The 21862-nt window shown below is 38.2% G+C and overlaps 1 protein-coding gene across 5 annotated transcripts in view; it reads left to right on the forward strand.

The window, feature by feature from the left end:
- The window catches only part of cacna1da (calcium channel, voltage-dependent, L type, alpha 1D subunit, a), a 103203-nt gene that overhangs the window by 65928 nt on the left and 15413 nt on the right, over nt 1-21862 (forward strand). For all 5 annotated transcript variants that reach the window (XM_024269258.2, XM_036212092.1, XM_024269259.2 and 2 more), the window contains 11 exons: nt 333-443; nt 3945-4028; nt 13251-13379; nt 14412-14477; nt 14557-14648; nt 14727-14886; nt 17277-17404; nt 17485-17581; nt 17653-17755; nt 17836-17937; nt 20610-20743. In XM_024269258.2, coding sequence (XP_024125026.1) covers nt 333-443; nt 3945-4028; nt 13251-13379; nt 14412-14477; nt 14557-14648; nt 14727-14886; nt 17277-17404; nt 17485-17581; nt 17653-17755; nt 17836-17937; nt 20610-20743 — 1206 coding nt within the window. The remainder of the gene's footprint in view (nt 1-332; nt 444-3944; nt 4029-13250; nt 13380-14411; nt 14478-14556; nt 14649-14726; nt 14887-17276; nt 17405-17484; nt 17582-17652; nt 17756-17835; nt 17938-20609; nt 20744-21862) is intronic.

Below are 21862 nucleotides of genomic sequence, written 5' to 3' on the forward strand. Positions count from 1 at the left end.
ATGTTTGAGATTTAAGTCGTAAATTTACAGCTTTAAATGTTGTAAATTTGCATGTTTTTTTCTTGCAAATTTAAGACATTTGCGAGAAAAAAAAATTGCAAATATACAAGATTAAAAGTTAGATGATACGTTTATTTTATCATTAGTAAACATCTAATGATGGCAGGTGAGGCACTGCGTCACCTGATCGCACGTCTGATTGGTTGGAAGTCTAATTTGTGACTTCTGTCATCATTCCTAATTTAAGTTGCTGTTATAAACGTGTTTTTTTCCCATGTGTCTTTCACCTTGCTGACCTTTATTCTTTTATCTTCCATCACCTTCTCTTGCAGCACTATGGCCAGTCAGCACTTTTTAACTATGTAATGGATATTCTCAACATGGTCTTCACTGCTGTATTCACTGTGGAAATGTTTCTGAAGCTCATCGCTTTCAAACCCAGGGTGAGTATCTCCTCAGGACACGTTTTCATTCAACTTCAATTCCACTCCGAATCCTCACAAAGAGGCAGTTCTGACCCAGACTCAACCGGAACAATCATTAACCTCATCAGGTTAATGATTGTTAACATTCTTGTCCTTGTAGCTAAACTTTATTTATCACGTTTGAAGGTCGTGGTTGCAGTTCACATCAGCTGTCACTAGAGAGCAGCATTCCTCTCATTCTGCTAAAAGGACATAAAAGGACATGAAATATTCAAAACCATGAAAAATGGTTTTAGATTATAGAATAATCTTTAAAAAAATCATAAAATTCAGTTCAATCATTACATTTAAAGAAACTGTGAAAAAAATAAATGCTCACACTATATGAATTCTAATGTGGTTGGAACGGGTTAAATAAATAAATTCAGAGGTATTTTGTTTATTTTTTTGTTGATTTTTGTTGTTTGTTTTTGTTTTTTTGGCTGTTTTTGTCGCTTTCGCCACCCGGTTGACCTGTTTATGTTACAATTAGGGCTGTGAAAGTTAACATACACGATTAATGAAAAAGAATTAACTCGTTAATATTTGTAATTAATTGAAGAAACAGTCCTTTGCTTTAACTCTTCTACAGTGTGCTTTAAATCTCTCTTTAGGTATTATCCTACTTATCTCACGGTCACTTACAAAAGTAATAAATATTTAATCAGTTTTTAGTACTCTATTCTTGCTATTTTTGTGGTTTAGATCACTTTTTCACAAAAAATGCGATTATCTGATCTATGGTCCGGTGACAAATTATACAAATAAATTTTACCTGGTAAAACATTGCGATTAATCGTGATTAATCCCAACATAAAAGTGTGATTAATTAGATTTTTTTATTGACTGCAGTAATTAAAGATAAATGTTCTAAATGTAGAGTTTTGTGTGTAATTTCATATTGTGATTATAATAAGTGGTCTGCAAATACTGAGAATAAAAGAAAAAAAAACGATTAATCGCGATTAATTTTTTCCAGGTTTGCGATTAATTAATTATTTTTTTTAATCGATTCCCAGTCCTAGTTACAGTATTTGATTTAGTTAAAAGTGGCAGAGACAACAAGTTTTCATCTTTCTGTCCCCTTTATTTTTCAGTATTATGACATTTTTTATTGTTTGCTATGAAAATGAAGAAAATAAACTAAACAAAATTTACAAACAGTTTAGCCTTAAATGTTTAGTGGTTCTTTAAATCCTAATTTCTGAGAATAAATTTTGTTTTCCTTTCCTTCAATTTGCTGACAGCTTTGTGTTCCGAAGAAGGACAGAATGCTTGTAAGAAAACAGTGTGGAGTGCAGTGTTTGTTTATTCACTATTATTATTTTAGTGTTAACAAAATGGAATATAGTTTATTTGTTACATTTAGCGTACAAATAAACACGCTGTAATTCAGGGCCCTTCAGTAGAAATCACTGACATGAAAAGTACTTCATTTAAACTTTATATTTGGAGTGATTCCTTTTATTTGCTGTTGATATTCCGTTTAACCCTCCACCCGTTCACTGAAACTTGTTCAGGGATATTTTGGGGATGCCTGGAATGTGTTCGACGCCCTGGTAGTGATTGGCAGCATAGTAGACATCGTTCTCAGTGAGATCGATGTAAGTAAATGAAGCGTCACTGCAGGATGTGAGTCTCTGTGGTGTGTGCACAAACTGTGCTGCTGCCTGAAATGACAATATATCGACTTTTTTAGGTAATGGATAAAAATATAAATCTAAATTGTGTTTGTATTGTAACCATTATGTCTGCCTTGCTGACGAAGAATGAAGCAGAGCTCGATGAAAACCTGATTACTAAAGGGAAACGTGGATGTTAGGAGGCTGCATTTACTTAAGAAACAGAAATGACAAATAACTTTGATGAAAACTCTCAGCTCTGGTTTATCCATTTTATCAGTGATGTACACTCCTGATCAGAATCAGTTAAGAAAATGCAGGAATTTGCATTTCACAGCTGGACCTAAATCATGTTCTAAATAGAGATTTAAAATGCAAAAATAAGAAAAAATACAGTTTTTGGCCCCAAAACAGTCCCATAAAGCTCGCCAAAACACATGTTGATGTGATCATTAGCTACTCGTTACTTAGAGTGCACAGAATGAACACATTGGTGTCTTTTAGTGAACTAAAGTTCGTTTTTTCAGATAATTTGGTACAAATTTTCAGTCGGAATACACCCAAGTGGACCCTGATCCGGTACCACAACCTGCAAGGATGTATTTCTTGGTTTCAATCTTTTTGAGCTCCAGTTCGTTCTGAGGTTCCTCAGTCTGAACGCAATCCGTGCTCAACAACTGGACCAAAATGGCCACCGTAGCCGATCATCACGAATGAAGGAAGTGATGAGGAACACAAAGGAATGATTGTCGTTTTATTGTCGTCCAACTGTTTATTTGTTACCTTGCAGCCAATCAGGAACTCCGCTTTGGGCACCTGACGTTTTCAGTGACCCGATCAGTGGTTAAAATACTAATCCAAAACAAGTGTTTTTGTCCTGTCGCACCATAGTGGTTTAAATCTCCGGTAGATTCCAGTCTGAATACAGATCAAAAGCAATCTTCAGGACTTGATTCAGACCAACAGACTCTCCTAGTCTGAAGATATCCTTAAAACTATTGTTTAAGACCACACCGATCAGTTTGAAGTAGAAATATCCAGTTGAAAGGCCGGACCAAACGCGAGATCCAGGACTAGATCCAGACCAAAAGATGTTTCCAGTCTGAATACACCCCTAGTGTTTGCTTTGGACCTTTTCATTTCTGGTTTGTCCTGAGTTAAGTCAAAGTCCCATTAGTTGTCAAGCGCTCAAGGTGTTTGGAATTTGTTTTCCTGCACTTAATCTATCCCCTGGGGGAGGGGTGAGCTGCAGACACAGCTGCTCTAAGAAACCATTTGGCGGCTTAACCCCCAGAATGGGACACTGGGGCCCATTTGGTACGACTCGGACGGGATTTGAACCTTCCAGTCTCAAGGAGGACACTCTACCACAGGGCCACTGAGTTTCATTATAGTCCCGTCTTTGCTCTCCGCCTTATTTTTACATTTTGAAGCTCTACTTAGAACTTTGTTAAAATCTATTCATGCAAAAATAAGATTTTGATCAGGAATGTTTAAATTAATTTCTTACAGCAGCCATAATATTACTCAGTAAATAAGCAACACTTTGTCTAAACCAGATGGAGACTGGTTGAAGAAGAAGAAGAATCATGGGATGGAAAATGGGGGATTATTTTATCTGAGCCCACATGAGAGAGAAACTCACTTCCTGTCGTGACCAGAGTTTTGGACTTTTCCTGCTTTGGTCTCTTATTCCACTGGTTTAAATGGCAGAACTTTAATGCTGATCTTTCCTAATCCTTAATTTCCTCTTCTCTTTTCCCTCTCATCACATTTAAACGTTTGGTTTGTCTTCTCCTCTCCATCCCGTCTTTGTGTTTCGTTGCCATCTTTCCCTCTCACGCCTTTTCTCAAACAGCACTATTTTGCTGATGCTTGGAACACATTTGATGCCTTAATTGTTGTTGGTAGCGTGGTGGATATTGCTATCACTGAAGTTAATGTAAGTACGGCTTTCTTCTGTCTTATAAGTTAAACTGAAGCCTGACAGGAAAACCCAAATAACAAGTCAAGAGTTTTTTTTTTTTTTTCTGTTTAGAAAGTATCTTTTTAATGTTTACCTCCAATATTATGTTAAAATCTATCACTAGGATCTCTTTCTCTGTTAAGCTTCAGTTTGACTTTGGATTTATTTAATCTACTGTCTTTACACGTGTGACTCTCACTGTGTGACCTATAAACAGGTTTCATTCACGCTCTGTGATGTGAGGCCTGTGTTTGATTGGGTGCAGGATGCTTCAAGACATGCCGCTCTAACGCTTAACTTGTGTTTATTTTGTTTCCATAGAAACTTGTAGAGGCAAGTATGGCAATGATAAACCAATGTTGCTCGTGTGTAATCTGTTGTTGATCTCAACTTTATCTTTGGAACTCCTCTATAGTCGATTCAAACAAAACCGCTGAAGGATTGACCTCGAGGGCTGCTGAGATTAGTCGACTAATCTGCGACTAATCGACTAATAAAATAAATGAGGACTAATTTAATAGTGGATTGTATTTTTGGTATTCATAAACTTTATCGATTTTAAAATATTGAGCAAAACATGTCTTATAGGAAATGAATGAAAAAGTCTCCAAATTAAAAAAAATTAAGTAGATTAGCAACAAAACGTTAAATATATTCATGGGATATGTTTTAATCTTTAATAGTAATTTAAAAATATATATTTCAGCTAATATTTTAGCTACATGCTAACGTTTTTGGCTAATTTTCTATCTACTGGGGTTTTTAGGCTAATTTAGAATTTAGCTTCTATTTTAGCGACAGGCTAACATTTTTAATTAATTTAGTTTATGGATGAATTTTAGGGTATTTTGGAGTTTAGCTAGTTAAGCAATGTGCTAGCTTTAAGGGCTAATTTAGCATCTACTGGGGTTTTTATGCTAATTTGGGCTTCAGCTCATGTTTTAGCAACATGCTAACATTTTTGGCTATTTTTTTATCTACTGGGTTTTTTTAAAGCTAATTTAGAGTTTAGCTTCTATTTTAGCAACATGCTAACATTTTTGGCTATTTTTTTATCTACTGGGTTTTTTTTAAAGCTAATTTAGAGTTTAGCTTCTATTTTAGCAACATGCTAACATTTTTGGCTCATTTTTTATCTACTGGGTTTTTTAAGGCTAATTTAGAGTTTAGCTTCTATTTTAGCAACATGCTAACATTTTTGACTAATTTAGTTTATTTTGGAGTTTAGCTAGTATGTAGGCAACAAGCTAGTTTTGGGGTAATTTGACATCTACTGAGCTTACTGGGCTTATTTGGAGTTTAGCTCATATTCAAGCAACACACTAAATATTTTTGCAAATTTGGCATGTATTAGGGATTTTTAAGCAATTTTACTACAAAGTTTTAAGAAATCTAGGTCAACTTCAGCGCTCTTTCATAGTTATTTAACAAATTTCCAGATTTTTAGCAAATTTAACATTTTGCAAATAGCTTTTGTATGTGTATTAAAGTAAATTGCGTCGCTGGTTTCAGCAAAAGCTTCAGCATCTTCTGCTAAAAAAAGCATTCACACTAGCATTATTGCAGGTAATGTAATTTTTCTAGTTTAATCTTGTTTTATACAAGAAACTAATAAAGGAAGAGGTTGCACGATTCATTAAAACTTCATTTATCATCTTTGTTGTCTTTAGATGTGTGCTTTACAATCCACTTTGCACATGACCCGATTAGTCGACTAATCCGAAAAATAACCGGTGATTAGTCGACTATTAAAATAATCGTTTGTGGCAGTTCTACTGACCTACAGAAATACACATTTCTGTTATATTTCCTGATGAAGAGCGTTTTATTGACAGCTCTTCCTCTAAACGAGGTGATCACCGTATTCATTTTATTTCATAAAAAATAAACAATGGCTTCTTTACTTCTACCAACTTGTTGAGTTTGCAGAACAGTGTTTTAGATGGAAGTTAAAGTTCTGCATGTAAGGCTCACCCCAGAGGCCGACCCGTTCCCCTTCTGAGTGCTGTCACGTCTGAGCTGCAGTGCTGTCTTTCAGGAGTTGCATTTCACATCTTCAGTGTTGTGTTAGAAACTGTGTGTCTGCATGAATTTTATTGAGCTGAATTTGTTTAAAAAAAGACAAAAATGTGTGTTTTTTTTATTGTTTTTGTTCAGGTTGGTCATTGTTATGCATGTGTGTCTTTATATGGGTGTGGTTTGTGCTTTAGGTGTGAGTGAATCGTGTATTTCTGGTGACATTACAGTTTTATTCATCTGTTTTCTTAAGGTTTGAACTGCATCGCATGTGTGTTGTACAGAAAGTGTTTCATTGAATCCTGAATAGATTTGCATGATGGATGTTTGAGGTTTGGGACCCGGCATGAGTCTAGTGGTCATTTAATACCCCCACCTGTGTCCTTTCCACATGTATGGTGCAACTTTTGCGACGGTCATCAATCATTTCCATTTGCCACCTCTCACAGATGACTCTCGGTCACCCCGTCCCTACCCCTCCGGTCAGTGTTTGTCACAGATTTGTGAAGCATGCCTTTCATCTTTAATATTTGTTCCTTTTTTGTTTGTTTGTTTAGTTGTTTGCTTGCTGTTCTTCTCAATCTTAAGCTCCAGACAGAATGGCCCTGAAGCTCAGAGCTTGGAAAACTCTACATAACTATAGGGATAGTTTTGAGAGTATTCTTGATCTGGATTCTTAAAGACCCACTTCAATGATTTCATGACTTCAGTGTTTTGGGTAAGGATGTAATGATTCTTCGATTAAAAACCGATTCAAACTCGTCAACATGTTCATCGTTGCAGATAATTTTTAAAGACCAGTTTGTCTCGGCCTGTGCCTAAATTTAGAGAAAATGCAGAGCTGATGACATTTCTCCATGCAGGCTCGCTGTGAGTGTACGCACGCCTTTGTGTGGCGAGCTGTTCAGCTGCGCTCCCCTCCTGGGAAATTCCTGCAACACTTTTGGATTTAAAAATTTTATACAAGTCAGTCCCGCCAGGATTTTGCGATGTTGCGATCGCAACTATTAACGCAAACTCAATCAAACCCAAGATTTCTTGCGTTCTCTGTAACTTTACATTTACCGCAGTTTCACGATTGTTTTCCTTCGGACTCCTTCCAGGGAGCGTGCACTTTTTTTTATTTTATTTTTTTTTTTTAACTCTCTTTAGCGATCTGTCTTTTTTTTCTCCGTAAGCTGCGCGTGAGTGGCTGGGGGAGGGTTGCGCTGAATGGGCGGAGCTCTCCATCACCATAAACCGAGTATTACAGGATTTGGGATCATCTCAGTATTATGTGTAATTGTTTGTTTGTATTGAATCCTTTCTGTTAGTAGGAAAACAGACAGTTTCATATAAGGGGCAAAAAGAAAACATACTTGGCCTTAAAATAACTTTAATTCACTGAGTTGAGAAGAAAAAAAAGGAAAAAAATTCAAATTTATAACTGAATCAAATCGTGGCAGAATCGTTACATCCCTAATTTTAGGTGTTTTAACATATTCTTGTAGCGTTTTTCTGATGACAGAAGACATTTATAAAGCAAATTTACATTTCTAAATATTTTTTTTATTGAAATTGTAGTGAATCAGGCGTAGACAAAAATTCAGTTTGACGCAGCGGCTACAATTGGCAGGCCACAAGCTTTTTTCACGTCCAATTTGATGTATTTACTTGTAGACAACTAGTTGCTTTGAGATTTTTAGGGGCTGTAAGCCTCTAGAAAGAGTGTAAACAAAGGAATGATGGGAAATGAGGGCAGGCTTACTCAATTCCTGCTGTTCTGCAGAAACTGTCAGAAAAAATGGAAAAAGTTTTTTGTTTTTCCTAAATATAATCATAATTAAAAGACCACTGGAAACACTTTTACGACAGACCAAGAAATGATTGGAGTGGGTCTTTAACCCTTTAACACCTTGAACACAAAATCTTTAACATACTGTAACTTTTCAACTGTTAACACGATAATTCCAGTACATTCTGGAAAAGGGTTGTTAAAGGGTTGAACAGACACTTCAAAGTGTCCTCATTTGCTTTCCTTAAAGTTGTGTAGACCACTCCACGTTTGCATACAGCTGAAATCAAGTCATGCCGTGACCTGGAGAAAACCTTTTAACAGTTGAAACACAGAGAGAAAAGCTAAACTCAATTCTAGGACTGTTTTCCTCAAACCAAACAAATCCATAAATGATTACAAAAAGAAGCCGACTCCACGGAGGCGCAGCACATGTGCAGCTGAGTCTGAGGTTCTTTGATGATCTTGTGTTTCTGTCCCTGTGAGTGATTGTCTGTGTTCTGTTCTGTCTTCCTGTAGTGAGCTCTTAAAGCTCAAAGTGGAGCTCAGGTGTAGCGCAGGTGTGTAGACTCCAGTCAGGTGCATGGCCTCTCCTGCAGTGACTCTTCTCTTCCTCCCTATTTCTATTTCAGTATTTTATTCTCTCTTCCAGCATCAGCAGCTGGCCTCTTTCTGTCTTCTCTCTTTCTGTTCTCCTCCTTTCCTGCCATTCATCCACATCTCTGCACTACACTGTGAGAGCGCCCTCCTGTGGCGGTTTTTTGCAGCGCACTACTGGCATGCATGATCTGCTGCATTGCTGTGCAGTCTGGACTGGCTCCACATTATCCGAATGTCTTGCGCGCGTTCGATGCAGAAGGCATGCTCCATCCGTGGCCAGGATTACCTAAAGAACCTCCTCCAGCTGATTCTACTTTTGTTTCTGCACATTCTGCACCTCATGCTGACGGTTTGCTGAGGGACTGGAATGACGCCATTTCTGTCTGGAGTTTTTTTTTTTTAAATCTGAGTTTTTGATTGTGTTTCATATTTTGCACCTGGAGTTTGTCTGGACACAAATGCTTGCTGTCATGACTTAATTTAGTGCTTATGGAAAAAACTGAGCAAGTATGAGTGGATGTGTTTGGTGTGAGTGATGTTTTCCTTAACCCTTTAACACCGGAGCTCCAGCGTTTCTGTTCTTTGATTTACTGTCATTTTTTGATTGTTGACACAATCAACGAAATACCAGCTGAGTCTGCAGGTATTGCATTAATCGTGTTGACCAGAGGTGCCCAAACGTTTTTGCTCAAAGGGCCAAAATCTAAATGGAATCTTAATCAGCGGGTCAAATACAATATGTTGTGAAATAAAAGGAGAAAATGAAGATAGTGGTTTAATTTATTGTATGAATGCTTAGTAAGCAATCACACTTTCAACTTTTTCAGCAATCTTGGTATCAAAATATTCAGCTCGTTCAGGACATTACTGCTTGTATTTTTGGTTTTCATGAACGTTATAGTTTTTGAAATATTGAACGAAATATGCCCCATATTGGAAATGAACGAGAAAGCCTTCAAATTTAAACTTTTTAAATAGATTAGCAGCAACCATTTAAATATATTCAGATTACATAATATTTTAGCAACATGCTAACGTTCTTTGGCTAATTTGTTATCTACTGGGATTTTTTTAGGCTAATTTAGAGGTTAGCTTCTATTTTAGCAACATGCTAACGTGTTTGACTAATTTAGTCTGAGAATATCTAAAGCTATTTTGGAGTTTAGCTACTATTTAAGCAATCCAATTGATTTTTTTATGCTAATTTTGAGTTTTGCTTTAAGGAACATGCTAACGCTTTTAGCTAATTTGTCATCTACTGAGAATTTTGTGTTTAGCTTATATTTTAGTAACATGCTAACGTTTTTGACTAATTTAGTTTACTGGTGAATCTTAGGATATTTTGGAGTTTAGCTAACATTTTAGCTAAAGGCTAACAGTTTTGACTAATTTAGTGTTTTCCTGAACTTTAGGCTATTTTGTAGTTTAGCTAGTTTTTATGTAACAAGCAAGCTTTTTTTATGCTAATTTGACATCTACTACAGTTTTTTTGGGCCAATTTGGAGTTTAGCTCATTTTTAAGCAACACACTAAATATTTTTGCAAAATTGGCATGTTTTAGGGATTTTAAGCAATTTTAATACAACATTTTAGGAAAAATCTTTCAACTTCAGCGCTCTTTCATACTTTCATTCATTCATCTTCTTGACCGCTTCTTCCCTTTCGGGGTCGCGGGGGTGCTGGAGCCTATCCCGGCTGCTGAAGGGCGAAGGCGGGGTACACCCTGGACAGGTCGCCAGTCTGTCACAGGGCCTCAATCACACACACATTCACTCTCACATGCATACCTAGGGGCAATTTAGAGTCACCAATTAACCTATGAAGCATGTTTTTGGACGGTGGGAGGAAGCCGGAGTCCCCGGTGAAAACCCACGCATGCACGGGGAGAACATGCAAACTCCACACAGAAAGGTCCCAGCCGGGATTTGAACCGGGGCCTTCTCGCTGTGAGGCAAGAGCGCTAACCACTGCGCCACCGTGCAGCCCCTCTTTCATACTTCTTTAGCGAAATTCCCAATCTTTTACCAAATTTAACATTTTACAAATATCTTTTGCATTTTCAGCAACTCTCCTCAGCAATTACGATAAACAGCTTCACCATTTTCAGCAGAAATATTCTGCATCTTCAGCAGCTACATTTAGTAAAAAGTACAGTAGCATTAGTTCCAAGTACTGCAACTTTTCTAGTTTATTTTGATTTTGTATTTATTAAGGTAATACACATTAGTAAGAATAAAAAGTAAGTTATATTTGCCTTTGAAACCTTTAAGAGCAAAGTCTTACTGTCCATTTTAATTCAAACGTTCTTTCAATGAAAACAGCAAACCGGGATCCCAATGAGAGACGTGGAGCTGGACTTTGAATTTATCCGTTCACCGCTGTCGCTCCATCCTGACTAGCTAAAAAAAAAAAAAAAAAAAAGGCAGCTAAAAGCATCGGAAGTGACGATGAAGGCTCTTGGGGTTTTCTAACACAAAAAAATGCCCAGAGGTGACTCGCTTGTGGATTATTTTACCCATAGCCGCAGGGAAAGAAAGTACTGACAGCGCCACCCGGAGACCAAATGTATATTACCAAAGTATAGTTTTGGAACACCATAGAGCACATGTCCTGATGTTATCTTGTGCTTATTTTTAACTTGTATAATTTTGACAAAGTATATTTTTATAGAGGATAAAATATTTTTTTATTATTTAAGGTTTAACTTGATTTATTCTGGAGCAATATTCCTGCCTTTTTATTATTCATAACTGTCCTAAAAATTCACGGTTTTGAAGTTTTAAAAATGAGCACTCTGCTAGCTTTATGGAAGATTTTTGGCATTTTTAGGCTATTTTGTAGTTAAGCTAATATTGCAGCTACATGTTAGCTGTTTTGGCTAATTTAGGCTTTTTCTGTTTCTTAGGCTAATTTGAAGTTTAGCTATTTCTTCAGTAACATGCTAGCTGTTTTGGCTAACCTAAGTTTATTTATTTTTGTTTTGTTTTTTAGGTTAATTTGACATTTAGCTAAAATTTTAGCTGGCTATCAACTTCAGTGTTTATTTAGCTATTAGCTTCAGCGTTTTCAGCTATCAGCTTCAGCTTTTTTAGCTATCAATTTCAGCATCTTCAGTGGCCAAATTCATCTTACAGCATTCACACTAGCATTATCACAGGTAATGCTATATATCTAGTTCATAATTAGGTTAAAAGTTCCAGTTTTAAAGTTGTAAAAATGTAGTTTTAGTGTTCATTAAATGTTTATCCTGTTCAACCTTTTGGATTTTGGCCCCCTGTGTGATTGAGTATGAAACCATTGCCATAGAGAATCAATTTGAAACAGTTAATGGTTTTTAACTAAACACTCTGCGGCTGTCACGATTGGGCACCTATGGTATTAGCAGTTGAAAAGTTTCATTATGTTATTTGAGCGTCACCAGTGTCAAAGGGTTAAATAACCTTAAAGTTTACCTGAGCAATAAATATTTTATAACTACTTGTCCATTCAAACCAAATGTTTTAAAAGTGTTGTTGCCATATAAAAACTCCAAGAATGGAGGATCTCTACAAGCCGTGGTTTTACCATATCGGTTCTGCCAGTCATTGTACTTCTCATTAATATTGTTTAAAATTACCAAACATCTCACCATCTAAATCCATCGGATCATCTAAGTAGCCACCAGCACACAGGGGGAGTGATAAAGTTGTGTCTTACATGTGGATTTAGCCTCTTCATGTTGTATTGTCAGTCTGACCTTCTGATCATGTGTAGACGCCGTAAACTGGTGTGGTTTCAGTTATCTTGATCTGTCCGTACGTTACGTATGGTAAAGTCTGTCTTTAGGACGTTTTTGTCTCGTCGGTTAGTGACTGTTGTGTCTGCGTCTGGACTGGCCTGTGCTGGTGTTGTGTGTTAAAGAGTTCCAGAATACAAAAACAAAGTCATTAATACAGGTCTTTGATTTTAAAGCCAACAGAAACTCCTCAGGTGGATGAGATGGGGGTAAGATCCTATCCCCCCCCTGCCCCACATGTCAGGGCCATGCCATGTTTGAATTTGCATTTCCTTGTTTTGTTCTTCATCCTTTAAGATCTAAGGCTTATTTCCATTTTTTATGTTGTCATATTAAAGTTTCTATTTGCTGTGTTTCTTTTGACGTTCTTCTCATGCGTTTGGTTTCTTCGTTTGCATATCTCTGTAGAGCATTTGCCTTTCATTTTCCTCAGTGTTTGGAGTTTTTTTCTGAAGACGAGTGTGTCACTCAAACGTGACGCTTGTGTCCTGTGAGGCGGGAGCGGTCGTAAGCCGCTCTTCACGTTTGCTCTGCTGACACCGCCACATGGTCTCTGGTGGAGCGGTGAGCCGCGGATGACCCCCGCCATGGGACTGGCTCACCCAGCTCCGACCTGCCAACCTCCTGTTCGACCCGTTTGGGTCGGTCCCACTGTGACTCCGCATGCAGTGACTCTGGAATGAGGGTGCCATGCTTGTGCAGAAGTGTCCTAACAAGTATGGCGAGGTTTTCTTCCAGCATGCTCGCCTCCTTGCTTCCTCCCCTGTAGGTCTGTAAGGAGGCAGGAAACCTGACGCTGCTTTGGATGCAGATCCGGAAACATACCAGCTGCAACTGCACTCCTATTGTCAAAAATTACACAATCTTGAATTCATGATCTAAAAAGAGATTCTGCATTGACGCTGCTTGTTTCAGCTCATATGTTTCTGGTCTGGAATCGATTCATCCTGCAAAGCACAGTCAGGCGCTCTGCGTTCACTGGGAAAGCTGCGGCTCCCGAAAACTCTTCTGAGAAAGTCCCGTTTCTCTGCAGAACACCGAGGACAGTGCTCGCATCTCCATCACTTTCTTCCGTCTCTTTCGAGTGATGCGGTTGGTCAAGCTCCTCAGCAGAGGGGAGGGGATTCGCACCCTACTGTGGACATTCATTAAGTCCTTTCAGGTGAGGAGAACTTCCTTATATAGACTTTGCTGCTAAAAGAAGCACTAAAGCAGTGCTGGCACAACCGATTATTTTAGCAGTCGACTAATCACAAATTATTTTTTCCGATTGGACGACTAATCGGCTCATGCAGAAAGTGGATGTTAAGCACACATCTTAACCATCATTAAGCTGTACGCTGAATTTGGTTGCTGAAGATGCTAGTGAAAATAGCTGAATATGATGAAATTGATAGCTAAAAACACTGAAATTGATAACTGAAATTGTTGAAGCTGATAGACAGTTGAAATATTAATTAAATGCCAAATTAGCTTGAGCAAAAGCCTAAGCTAGCCAAAATAGCTAGCATGTAGCTGAAATAATAGGTAAACTCCTAAATTATGATGAAAAATAAAAACAATTCTAAATTAGCAAAATAGCTATCATCCAGCTGAAATATTAGCTAAGCTTCAAATTAACCTAAAAAAGTGAAAAAATCCTAAATTAGCCAAAACAGCTAGCATGTAGTTGAAATATTGGCTAAATTCGAAATTAGCCTAAAAAACTGAAAAAATCCTATATTAGCCAAAATAGCTAGCATGTTATTGAAATATTAGCTAAACTCCAAATTAGCCTAAACATCAAAAAAGTCCTAACTTAAGAAAATAGCTAGCATGTAGCTGAAATATTAGCTAAACACTAAATTTGCCTAAACAACAAAAAATGCTTAATTAGCCAAAACAGCTAGCATGTAGCTTAAATATTAGCTAAATTCCAAATTAGCCTAAAAAACTGAAAAAATCCTAAATTAGCCAAAATAGCTAGCATGTAACTGAGATGTTAGCTAAACTCCAAATTTGCCTATACAACAAAAAGCCTTAATTAGCCAAAAAAGAGCTAACATGTAACAGAAATATTAGCTAAACTCCAAATTAGCTTAAAAAACTAAAAGTAGTTCTAAACTAGCAAAATAGCTAGCATGCAGCTGAAATATTAGCTAAACTCCACAATAGCCTAATTTAACTTACTAATTGAAGTTATTTTCTATTCAAGGCTTTGCCGTATGTCGCGCTCCTGATCGCCATGCTGTTCTTCATCTACGCCGTCATCGGCATGCAGGTCGGTAAACCAACATGGCAGAACACGTTTTCATGCATCAATTTAGTTGAACTGAAAGTGGAAGTTTGCTCTGGTTCAGGTGTTTGGAAAGATCGCCATGGTGGACGGGACACAGATCAACCGAAATAACAACTTCCAAACGTTTCCTCAAGCTGTCCTCCTGCTATTCAGGTCAGTGAATCAACAGAATTCTTTTAATATAGTTCTTCCTGGTTTATATAAATTTGACCCACTATGTCTGATGTCCAGGTGTGCCACAGGTGAGGCGTGGCAGGACATCATGTTGGCCTGTATGCCTGGAAAGCTCTGTGACCCGGAGTCCGACTACAACCCCGGAGAGGAGATGACCTGCGGCAGTGGATTCGCAATCGTCTACTTCATCACCTTCTACATGCTCTGTGCATTCTTAGTACGCAAGCATGAAACCTTTGCAGACTTTTCTTAAACCTGCAGCTGAAGCTGTAAGCCAAGCACAGGATAATAGATATTTAAATGTTAACGCGCGTGATTAAAATAGTTAATTAACTCAAATTAATCCCACCACGCGGAGCAGTGGTCTTTTTGCTGCAGTCTCCCACAGTGTGTGTTAAAACTAGGGCCGGGAGTCGATTAAAAAAAATTAACTAGTTAATCGCAAACCTTTGAAAAATTAATTGCGATTAATCGCAATAATTTTTTGTTTTATTTATGGTATTTGCCAACCAAATCTGATTATTCACACTTCTGCGTTGTGATTGATCACTATTGATCCCAATGTTTTACCAGGTAAATTTCACGACAATATGCAGCTTTTAACAAAAACAGAGAATTTTTTCCTTCTTTTTTATTGTCTGAAGTCTCATCAAATTTAACCAGCAAAACATTGTGACAAATCGTGATTAATCACAACACAAAAGTGTTATTAATATAATATATTCTTTTAATTAATTTGCAGCCTTAATTAAAAATAAATGTGCTAAATGTACAATGTTGTGAGTAAAATTTGCTTTGTGGTTATTCACAGATAAGTGGTCGGCTTAAAAAAAAAAAAAATAGGGCGATTAATTTTTCCCCAGGTTTTCGATTAATTAGTTAATTTTTTTTTTTTGATTGATTCCCGGCTCTAAATAAACTAACACCACTGACAAAAGGACAGAGTTTGATTGACTACTGCAGACAAAAATGAACATTGGATGGTGTCCAGAAACAGATTCATCATTATGAATCCCCAAAATGTATTCAGTTTGTGTTTTGTTATACAGAAATGTAAAGAATATTTTAGTCATTCACAACCAAACGTTAAATTCTTCTCAAACTAAGAGTTTGATGTTTATCAAGCTCATTTATTTAAACCTTCACTTGTGGCTTTTTTGGTTATGAATAAACAAAAGCTAGAAACTTAAATAAATAATGGAGTTATAATTTTGGTTGAGCTAGATTTTATTTATTTTTTACATTTTAACATGTTTGACAACAAAGGAAAATGGTATTAGAGCGATCTAAAAGCACAGATTCTAATCTTTTGTTGCACAATGTGTCTAGTTGCTTTTCAAAGGCAACATTTTTAATGTTAATGAGTCATAATAGAAAATGTCATGTTTGACTTTACTACATTTTAAATAGATAAATAAGTAAAATAAAAGTAAATCTGCTGCAGCAGGAAAATCTTATTTGATAGAGTTTGCATTTTATTTTGAAAGGAATTTGTATATACTGCTGTAAACACTATTTTAATTCAGTAATTAGAAATATTTAATTGTATAAATAAATGGCTAAATGGCCACAAAAACATAAAGTGTATTTTTTATGTGGGATTTTTTATCTCTCACTGAGTTTTGGTCTGTCAGAAACTGAACCAAATGGAATTTTTAGGCTCAAAGTTTGCAGACTCCCGATCTCCTTAAAGAGGCGTTCTCTGTGTAACAGCGAGTCAGAAACAGATGGATCCATATGCAGTCTTTATTTAAGGAGCTTGGGTTAGACGTGGTGATCTTGGCAGAGGTCAGGAACGGCAAAGAGTTTGTCACAGGCTGAGGCAGATCGGTGGTCAAAAGACAGGCTGGGGTCGACGCAGGCTTAAACAGGAACAGGGCTGAAGGCGGTAATGCTCAGAATTGGAGGAATAAACCAGATCAAGACTTTGCACCTGAGCACAGCTTGAAGCCTCCTTATAAATGTTTGTAGTGATTGCTTGAAATGAGGGACAGCTGGTGAGGTCTGGGAACAGCAGGCAGAGGCTTATGGGAAATGGAGTGAAGATGAGGCTCTGGAGAGATTAGAAATCAGGCGATGGCTCCCTCTGGTGGTCTGTGGGGAAAACAGACTGATTCAGGACACTTTGGGGTGCCGGGGAACCATGAAGACAGAACTTTATGAGCTGGTTTGAAACCTGTGAAAATCCTGATTTAAAATCATTAAGGAAATATTTTGATTTATATAAATATTCATGGATGTTGTTCTACAAAAATGTCGTCTTATTTAAGAAAATTACGTCCAAAAGATCGTTGCTGACGGAGACATGTCGACCGTCGGAGTCAGCAGCTCCTGCTAAAGGCTGCCTAACCAAAACTACCTAAAGAAAACAAATTAACAAAGCCAGCAAATCAAGACTACCAACCCCAAACTAAAATAACAAAACCCAGCAGTGTAAGACTACTGAGGACAAAAAAAGGGTAAAAGAGAACAAAACAAAGCCAGCCTTGCCTGTCTTGGTGTGGCCTCCTCTCGCCACACCTCCAGGTGAGCAGGCGGACACACCTGGATAAAGGGGCAGCAGGACGTAACAAAGATAATGAAGTAATTTTCTTTGTGATTTTCCAGATCATCAACTTGTTTGTTGCCGTCATTATGGACAACTTTGACTATCTGACGCGTGATTGGTCCATCCTCGGTCCTCACCACCTTGACGAATTCAAACGAATTTGGTCTGAATATGATCCTGAGGCAAAGTAAACGTTTTTCTTCTATTGCTCTATGAGCAGTTTTTGTGTGGCTTCTTTTCCTAAATCTGTTTTTTTTTTCTGCGCAGAGGCAGAATCAAACATCTGGATGTCGTGACCCTTCTCCGCCGGATCCAGCCTCCTCTTGGTTTTGGCAAACTGTGTCCTCACAGAGTGGCCTGCAAGGTCTCCTTTTGCTTCTCTGTGGTCTTTCTCAAGCGCAGATTGTCATGTTAAAAGTCTGTTCTCTCATTTAGAGGCTCGTAGCCATGAACATGCCTCTGAACAGCGACGGCACGGTCATGTTTAACGCCACTTTGTTTGCACTGGTGCGCACAGCCCTGAAAATCAAAACAGAAGGTACACATCCAGCATCATTCTGTGTCAGAGATAATGAGGAGCCGGGATGGATGAAGTGGAGTTTGTTCCCTGTGGTGCAGGTAATCTAGAGCAGGCCAATGAAGAGCTGCGGGCCGTCATCAAGAAGATCTGGAAAAGAACCAGCATGAAGCTGCTGGATCAAGTGGTGCCCCCTGCTGGTGGTTAGTGGAACCGACTGCATGTTGACAGAATTCATTTAATCAGCAAACGGAAGCAACCTGCAGAGAAACACACAACTGCTTTAAAAAAAACAAACATTTTGAACAGTATCCTTCTGTTTTCGCTGATGTTGTCCCGGTTGCCCCCTCTGCAGCTTGTCTCGTATCTCTATGTGTCCTCTGGAGACGGATGGAAGTCCTTTATGTGTGCTGAGCGCTGGGCTTGCATGGCCGCGTAGACCACAGTGCAAGTGCATGTTCTGTTTCTCAAACTGGTTTCTTCGCTCCCTCTCTCATCTCTTCTCTCTGCTTTAGCTGTTTCTTATCTTCTTGCTCTCCTCACATTTTAATATCTCTGTATCCCAAACAAAGAAGCACTTCAGAATATTCTGAAGCAGTTCTGTTTTAGGGTGGTGGCATGGAACTAGTGTTGCCTCCCTGTGCGATCTCCGTCCCCAGCGTGCTTGTTCAAAGTGACTCAGACCCCCGCTTCAGAACCATTCTCACACACTCTTTCGTACTTCAAATAAAACATCATTCTAGGGCTAGTATTTACAATAAGGCCTACATCGAGCATGAGCACAACTTAGAACGTTTAAACTAGTGCTGGGTATCCATTATAATTTACAGAAACGATTTGATTCCAATTTTTCGATCAGTTATTTCAATTCAATTTTGAGTTTATACATTTATACACATTTGTTTAGAAATACATAAATAATCTACTATATGATTTGGATATATTTATATTAATCTGATACAGTAACAAAAATGTTCAGATCATCAACATTGTAAACATTGTTCTGCTTCTCCTGGAGGACGTTTCAGTTTGGCCACTAGGTGGCGATCGCGCTATAGAAGTACACCTTATTCCAGAAGAAGAAGACAGTATGAACAAAAAACGATGTCCAAATTCCCTCCCTAAATGCTAACTACTAAAAAGCTATATACTTCCGGACTATATAGTACCCTGGATTTTAACGGCAATAGACTTTTTCATGGTGACGTCAGACAAAATGGCGACAAAGTAAATATTTAATTCCGGTGGTCGCATTTAGAACGGCAAAGCTGACAGCTGAACACTGTTTGACACAATTTTACATAATTTGTAAAAGATAATCTGACCAATTTCAAAAGAAAAATGTGCAATATTTATTTTATAAATGTCCTGCCGAACTTTATTTTCATTTCCTCTCTGAGATCGTTCCCAAATCAAAATACAATAATCCTTCAATTTTGGATGTTTTACTGAAAATATCGACTCTGACGGTTTCTATTTTAGCTGATGTCATTTGCATGTTTTTTTTGGTGAGATCAAGCACAAAAGGCAATAGGAATTCTCGTTGGTCACATTCAATACCTGCAGCAAAGACGCCCATCGCTGCATCACATCTTAATAGTTTCCCAGGATGAATTTACTGGTTGTTTTACGGGATATTTTAGAAGAATGATTTGGCTCAGTGAAAATGTTAAGAGCAAGTACTGAACCACGTAGTTTCAGCTTTCAAAATAAGAGCGACCAAGTAAAAAAAAAAAAAAAAAATCTCTGGGCGAACGTATTTTATAACATTACATGGAAATCCTAAAAAAAATAGACACTGGAAGCGAGTCTCCACTGACGTCACGTAAAAAAAGGGTCTATAAGAACATTTCATGACATTTATTTATGACTCCACTCTCTTCTGATAGTGAAAATGTGAACGCTTTACTCAAAAATTACATTTAAACATGTTTTGTTGTTCGAAATTGTTCAACTGCAATGCATTGTGGTCTATATTTTCTAATCTAGTTAGCCTTGATGCACGCTAGTTTTTCGCAAAGACTTCTGGGAAATTTCTAGTGCACTTGATTTTGAAATGAGTAGATTCGGACAGCACTAGAAAATGGAGAACGCACTATATAGTGTAAATCTAGTGTGAATAGCTGATGTTTTAGACCACAAATAGTTACTTTAAAAATATTTTCCTTTGGAAAATTCATATCTATGAGTTTATAAAGATGTTTATTTAGTCAGAAATGTATGTTAAGGTCGACTGAGCGTTAGCATTAGCCGTCCTATGGGAAATTCCATTAAACGTTAGCATCAAGCTAGCAGACTTTAGCTTTATGTGCTAAATCGATTTATATTTTTATGAATCGATTATTGATCTATTAAGCTGAAATCATCGATTTCATTAACCCAGCCCTAGTTTTAACAGTAGTATTTATGATGCATGTGTGCATGTGCTAAAAGTATCTGAAAAATTTGGAGCATTTTCTGTTCTTCTGGATGAAAATGATTAGACTCAGTGATAAAGAGGGACCATAAACAGAAACATTTGTAATGATTAAAGTCATGATGAAGATAATTACACAGTTACACAGTCCTCTTTATCATTTTTTTCATTTGGAAGCGACTTTTCAGATTTTTCTTCAGCGATAAAGATGAAAAATAATCAACTTTTTATGTGATGTAAACTTTAAGGCAGATGTTTTGAAAAACATCTTTGAGTTTCAACACAAAATGTGGACCTGGGGTGTTTGGTTGGTTTCGATGAACTTTTCCCCCCATCAGTGATCCTTGTAAGCCAAAAGGCGGCGCTGGAGGAGAAGAGCCTCCTCTTCTGACTCCCAGGCCGCCGTGTGTGTAGCGACCTGCCGTCACAGGAAGCCATGTGTGTGGTCTGTTCACTCAGATGATGAGGTAACCGTGGGGAAGTTCTATGCCACCTTCCTGATACAGGACTACTTTAGGAAATTCAAGAAACGTAAAGAGGAAGGCCTGGTGGGTGCTCACCCCTCCCAGAACAACACGGCCATCGCCTTGCAGGTGAGTGCTCAGGTGTGTGCGCGAGTGAGAGGAGAGACTGGATTTCAAGAGTGGATTTCACAGCAGTCTTCTGTCCGTTCTTTTCCATGTCTGTGTGCATCTCATTAAGCTAGCATTAGGTATGCTAATGTTACTGTTTATGATCCAGCAGGACCGCCAGCGTCTGGGTGTACAGTATGAATCTCCAGTGTGTCTTCCTGTCTTTAAATGTGGATGTCTTTGTTCTCTCCACGAACATCTCATGTGTTTTCTGTGCTTTTAAAGTCGCAGCTCATGACACTCATGAAGCTAGAAGCCTTTATTTATCCTACCAAACGTATGATATATGGTTTAGGTCAGGGGTCTGCAACCTGAGGCTCTTTTATCACTAATTTACTTAATTCAAGTAAATTAGCAACAAACCTTTAAAAATATTAATGGGATGTGTTACAGTAATTTTCAAAAAATGTGCCATTGAAATGTAATATTAGCATTATGCTAACTCATTTGGGTAGCTTGGCATGTGCTGAGGTTTTTAATGCCATTTTGGAGTTTAGCTAATATTTTAGCAACATGCTAACGTTTTTGACTAATTTACTTTAAAGGCCTCGTGCGGTGAAAATCGTGATTTTTTTTAAACTGCAATAAAACATTAGTATTAATGTCACAAATGAACCCCCGCGTAAATATTTTGTCACCTGCGGCCCCGTGCACTCTCTTCAAGCGTTCAAAGATAGCGCGGTCGCTCAGATTTTCTGCAGCCACCGATAAGTAGGTCATAGGTCGTGTGACGTCAGTACAGGAACATACAGCTAGATCCACTAGTGTTGGGATGACTTTCTGGGAACGGAATTACTTAAGATCATAGAATTTGGACTGCTGTGGATTTGGGGGTTCAAATAGGAGTGTGGTATTTGGGTGCAGTAATGTGCCGAAGAAGGGGGTCTCCCTTCATGAATTTACCGTTTCAATAAAGGATAGGGGCGCTCCCTGGTCAGGGGGAGGCTCTGAGCCTTCCCCGGCCCTCCGGAGGAGGAACACGGGGGGTGTACAGGCACCTGGCGGGCGCGCGGCGGACGGCCAGGGTGAGGCCGCCGCGCCGCGCTGAGGGGGGTTTGCGGTTCCGAGGCCCCGGGCCGG

This window comes from Oryzias melastigma, linkage group LG5 (assembly GCF_002922805.2).
Source record: "Oryzias melastigma strain HK-1 linkage group LG5, ASM292280v2, whole genome shotgun sequence".
Taxonomy (NCBI): Eukaryota; Metazoa; Chordata; class Actinopteri; order Beloniformes; family Adrianichthyidae; genus Oryzias; species Oryzias melastigma.